Source organism: Colobus angolensis, unplaced genomic scaffold, assembly GCF_000951035.1.
Source record: "Colobus angolensis palliatus isolate OR3802 unplaced genomic scaffold, Cang.pa_1.0 Scaffold2, whole genome shotgun sequence".
NCBI lineage: Eukaryota > Metazoa > Chordata > Mammalia > Primates > Cercopithecidae > Colobus > Colobus angolensis.
In genome coordinates, this window is record NW_012115154.1 from 27,001,994 (window position 1) to 27,007,772 (window position 5,779).

A 5,779-nucleotide genomic window follows, 5' to 3' on the forward strand; every position below is an offset into this window, starting at 1 on the left:
TCCCTCCTTCCCCTTTCCTGTTTTTTTCTGGTCAGGGTCTTACTCTGCCCCCAGGCTAGAGTGCTAGAGTGCAGTGGTGCCATCACAGCTCATGGCAGCCTCAGCTTCCTGGGCTCAAGTGATCCTCCTGCCGCAGCCTCCCAAAGCATTGGCGTTACAGACGACAGCCACTGTGCCCAGCTGGCTCTATTTGTTTTAAAAGTTCTTGCTGTTTGGGACATTTTCCTCTTTTGAAATGTTCATTCATTATTTTTGTTTTCTCTCATAGTTTTCACAAATGTTTTATCTTTGAAGTCCAATATTCTCGCTCTTGCGGGGTGTGTGTGTGTACTTTTTATCATTGTTGCCTTTTGGTATTTTAAAAACTCATCCAGGCCAGGTGTGGTGGGTCATACCTGTAATCCCAGCGCTTTGGGAGGCTGAGGTGGGAGAATTGCTCCAGCCCAGGATTTTGAGACCAGCTTGGGCAACATAGGGAGACTCCATCACTACAAAAAATAAAAAAGTTAGCTGTGTGTGGTGGCGCTTGCCTGTGGTTCTAGCTATTTGGTAGGCTGAGGTGGGAGGATCCCTTGAGCCCAGGAGGTTGAGGCTGCAGTAAGCTATGATTGTGTCACTGCACTGCAGCCTGGGCAACAGAGTGAGACCCTGTCTCAAAGGAAAAAACGAAAACTCAACCGTTTAGCTAGCCAGGAGTGGGGGCTCACGCCTGTAATCCCACACTGTGGGAGGCCAAGGTGGGTGGATCACCTGAGGTCAGGAGTTCGAAACCAGTCTGGCCAACATGGTGAAATCCCGTCTCTACTAAAAATACAAAAAATTTAGCCAGGCGTGGTAGCATGCGCCTGTAATCCCAGCTACTCAGGAGGCTGAGGCAGGGAAATTGCTTGAACCAGGGAGGTGGAGGTTACAGTGAGCAGAGATTGTGCCACTGCACTTCAGACAGAGCCTAATTAATTTTAACAGTAGCTGTCCTACTATTTAATGTTCTTTTCAAAATGATTGTTTTTGACGTTTTTGGTATTTATTTGTGGTAACATCTTCTGTTCTCAGATCACCCTTTTTTAGACTACCTGCTCGTTTTTTCAATGTGGTGTTGAAAGGAATTGTACTGGAAAGACTTTTGAAAACTGATTGCAGACTAGACTCTCTCAACTTCTTTCCTCTGTATGTCTCTTCTCATCTCCTTTCTTTCCGTACCGCCCATCTGTGCAGTGTGGCCTTTATGCAGGACTGGGTCCCCAGCCCTCTTCTCCAGCAACCCCTTGCCCTTGCTGGCTGGATCTAGTCTCATGGTTTTAAATACTGTTTGTCTCTGTCCTCATTTCCAAGTTTTTACCCCCAGCTGGGCATCACCCCTGAATTCCGGGCTTGTGTGTCCGCTGTGTTTTGATGTCTAATAGATAACACAAACGCAGTGTACCCCACGCGGAGCTTCCGGTAGCCCCCCCACACCGGCTGCGCTGCAGGCTTGCCCATCTCAGTCGATAGCACCCGCATCCTCGCGTCCTGAGGTCAGAAGACCTGGGACGTATCCCGATGCCCCGCTTTCTCTTCCAGTCTCTCGGAGAGTCCTGGGGTTTCCACCTTGAAAATTACCTGGAACGGGGCTCTCCCTCTGTAGCCCAGACTCCTGGAGGTGTGCTCAGTGCTTAGTAAATACCTTTTTTTTTTTTTTCTGAGAAGGAGTCTCGCTCTGTCGCTCAGGCTGGAGTGCAGTGTTGCAGTCTCTGCTCACTGCATCCTCTGTCTCCTGGGTTCAAGCAGTTCTCTTCCTCACCCTCCGGAGTAGCTGGGATTACAGGCGCACACCACCACGCCTGGCTGATTTTTGTATTTTTAGTAGAGACGGGGTTTCATCATGTTGGTCAGGCTGTTCTTGAACTCCTGACCTCGTGATCCACCTGCCTCGGCCTCCCAGAGTGCTTGGATTACAGGCGTGAGCCACCGCGCCCAGCCTGGTAAATGCTTTTTGAATGAATGCACTTTGCCTCAGTGATCTTTGAAAGTTTAACTTTGCCCTGATCTTTTAAAGTGTCCACTCTCTGAATTTTACATCTGATGCCTTTTTTTGTGTGCAGATTCAGAAGTGAAGGTCCAGCTTTCCTTGTTGGATGATGCTTTGGTGTCATCCGTACCTGCCTGGCTCTGTTTGCCTCCCGTCTCTCTTGCAGGTCATGCTGGGCCTTGGTGCTTCAGCCTCCCCAGCCCAGGATGGATGCTGTAGCCTGGTGCCCTGGGGGGTCTGCTGCACCTGGCTTCCTTGTTTATTCAGGGGCCTCTGACTTCCTTGGTCCCCTCAGCAGTGGGGGTGCCAGGAGGTATGGGGGCTGCTCTGTGTCCTCAGTGCAATCCAGGAGGGCAGGCATTTCCCTGGAGCTCACATTTGGCTAAAGTGTTTGGCTGACTGGGCTCGTTCTCCTGTTCAGACTAAGCTCTGCTTCTGCGTGATGCGCAGAAACCCTGAAGGCTATATGAGTTTGGTCTGGTGCCCTCTTGAATTTCTAAGGGTTACTCAGACATTTGCCTGGTTGCTTCAGCAGCAAACTGAGCGAGGCAAGAAGTCTCTCTGTTCCTTAGTGTATGAGTCTGTCCTCATACTGCTATAAAGAAACACCCGAGGCTGGGGAATTTATAAAGAAAAGAGGTTTAACTGGCTCACAGTTGTGCAGGCGTACAGGAAGCATGGCTGCGGAGGCCACAGGAGACTTACAGTCCTGGGGGAAGGTGAAGGGAAGCGGTCATGTCTTACAGGGCTGGAGCAGGAGGAAGGGAGAGAGTGGGGAGGTGCCACGCACTTTTAAACAACCAGATCTTGTGAGAACTCACTCAGTATCACAAGAACAACACTGGGGGAAATTCACCCCCATGATCCAGTCACCTCCCACCAGGTCTCACCTTCAGCACTGGGGACTACATTTCAGCGTGAGATTTGGGTGGGGACGCAGATCCAAACCATGTCACTTCGATTGCCACGTTCATCTCCTTCTTCTTTTTAAATTTGATACTAGAACTCCTCATTCTTGAGTTGAAGACATGTTTTAGTTGAAGAATATTTTAAAATACTTATTAATAAGTATAAAATGTGCAATACCATCCGTAGCAAGATGTTAAAAGAGCTTTTTGATGTGCTAACATTTGGGAGTATTAAAAATATGTTTTACTTCTTGTAGTAAGTAAAGTAAGAAGTGAAGAGAAAGAGGAAGACTCTGAAAGAGGAGATGAAGATAGAGAAAGAAGATACCGAGAAAGAAAGGTATACGAAGCAAGGCCTGGGGAAAGGTTTTCCAAACGTTGCCAAGTAAAGGATATTTTAAACGTTATTGTTAGAAGCATTTTTAGAAAATGTCCTAAGCCAGGATTTCAGGCCTGGAAAAGGCCTCCAGCACTATGTGTAGTCAGTTTCTTTCTCCCCATGGTCGAATGTGTTTTTCTGATTCTGTATAACATGGTGTAGTGTCTGCATATAACCTACGCACATCCTCCTGGATGCTTTAAATCATCTCCAGATTACTTAGAATCCCTAATGCAATATAAATGAGATGTAAATAGTTGTTATTGTTTAGGGTGTAATGACAAGCAAAAAGTCTGTATATGTTTAATACAGACATGATTTTCTTCGAATGTGTTTGATCCGTGGTTGGATCTGTTGTTGCGGAACCCACGGAGAGGGAGGCCGGCTGCGCTCCTGGTTGACGTGCCCCTGTGTTTCTCAGCTTGTTGGTTGGATCCGTGGTTGGTTGGATCTGTTGTTGTGGAACCCACGGAGAGGGAGGCCGGCTGCGCTTCTGTTTGATGTGCTCCTGTGTTTCTCAGCTTGTTGTGTTTTACAGCTGCAGTACGGAGACAGCAAGGACAACCCTCTCAAGTACTGGCTTTATAAAGAAGAAGGTGACAGGAGACACAGGAAGCCCAGGGAGCCAGATCGAGACAAGAAACACCGAGAAAAAAGCAGCACAAGGGAAAAAAGAGAGAAATATTCCAAAGAGAAAAGTAATTCATTCTCTGAAAAAGGAGGGGAAGAAAGACATAAAGAAAAGCGACACAAAGAAGGCCTTCATTTTGATGATGAGAGGCACCGAAGCAGCGTGGATAGAAAAGAGAGATCAGCAAAAGACGAGCACAAGAAAAGGGAATCCAAGGTACCCCTTCTGATGCTTCGTTGCCTTCACAGCCGCCACGAGGTCAGCGCTCTCAGAGGAGGCTTACCGGGTCGTGTCGCCAGACAAAGTTGAGATTTGTGGCCTGGTGGTAGTAATTTAGGAGAAATGCGACTCAGGTCTTGATGATGTGGTTAGTACAGACAGATTACTGATCTCCTGAGAAATGTGATGTCACATATTTTGATTATATTCTGAACGTACTTTAAACAGATACTTGGAAATCTGTCATAAAATTTTTAAAATCTGGCTGGATGTGGTGGCTCATGCCTGTAATCCCAGCACTTTGGGAGGCCAAGGTGCGGATCACCTGAGGTCAGGAGTTTGAGACCAGCCTGACCAACATGGTGAAACCCCGTCTCTACTAAAAACAAAAGGATTAGCAGGGCATGGTGGCATGTGCCTGTAATCTCAGCTACTCTGGAGGCTGAGGCAGGAGAATTGCTGGAACTCGGGAAGGAGAATCGCTGGAACCCAGGAGACATAGGTTGCAGTGAGCTGAGATCACACCACTGCACTCCAGCCTGGGTGATGGAGCAAGACTCTCTCAAAAAAAAAAAAATTTGAAATTTAACATTGAAAAGGAAGCTGGTAGGTTTTAAAGTGGAAATTAAGTGAATAATTAGCAAACGTTTCAACCAGAATTGGTATAAGTTTGCAAAAAAAGCAAAACAAGACAGAACAAAAATGTAAAAGCATTGATTGCAGAGGATCTAATTTCCCTCTCAGGTCTGTGGTTTCATCCCTGTCCTTAGGATTTTCCTAGAGGTGTTTTAGCACCTTTTGTTCTCAGCGTGCTTTTTGCTGCTCTGTTTTTACAGAATCTGAAGCTAATACGATTTTGTTTACCTGTTTCTTGGTGACGCTTCCTTTAAGATGGAAGCGAGATCTTCGCAAGGGTCAGATGGTACCTGAGGCTAGGGGAGAGTCACACCTTGAGGAAACGCATGTAGAGCTGGTGACCACTGCAGTGTTTGCTGTAAAATGCAAAAGCCAGTGGGTTAGAACTGGGAGCCCTTAGGACGAGAAGCAGTCGTGTTACGAGCAGAAGCCATCTGACTCCCAGCCATCTCAGCCACTCTTGCGCTGTCCTGCATGGGGTCTGAGTCCTGTAACCTCCCTTGCCTTTGCCCCGAGGGCCTTTCCTCACTGAGACCCCACTGTCTCCCGCAGCCCACGCCCTCCGTGTGAATCAGGGCGTTGGCCACGTTTCTTAGCAGGTTTGAGGCGGTGCCGGTTCTGCTACCCGCGTCTGCACTGTGGAAAGCCCATGGACTCCCTCAGTCAGCCACACTGAAGGTTAGATGAGAAGCAGCTCCTTGAGGACAGATATAAATTTTTTTGTTTTTTATTTATTTATATTTATTTGTTTATTTATTTTGAGACGGAGTCTCGCTCTGTCGCCCAGGCTGGAGTGCAGTGGTACAATCTTGGCTCATTGCAAGTTCCGCCTCCTGGGTTCACGCCATTCTCCTGCCTCAGCCTCCTGAGTAGCTGGGACTGCAGGCGCCCGCCACCGTGTCTGGCTGATTTTTTGTATTTTTAGTAGAGACGGGGTTTCACCGTGTTAGCCAGGATGGTCTCGATCTCCTGACCTTGTGATCCGCCCACCTCGGCCT

At 47.8% G+C, this 5,779-nt stretch overlaps 1 protein-coding gene across 1 annotated transcript in view; it reads left to right on the forward strand.

The window, feature by feature from the left end:
- The window catches only part of WDR60 (WD repeat domain 60), a 97,694-nt gene that overhangs the window by 15,228 nt on the left and 76,687 nt on the right, over positions 1-5,779 (forward strand). Inside the window, exons 4-5 of the mRNA XM_011941603.1 lie at positions 3,174-3,256; positions 3,834-4,142. Of these exons, the coding sequence (XP_011796993.1) occupies positions 3,174-3,256; positions 3,834-4,142 (392 nt within the window). The remainder of the gene's footprint in view (positions 1-3,173; positions 3,257-3,833; positions 4,143-5,779) is intronic.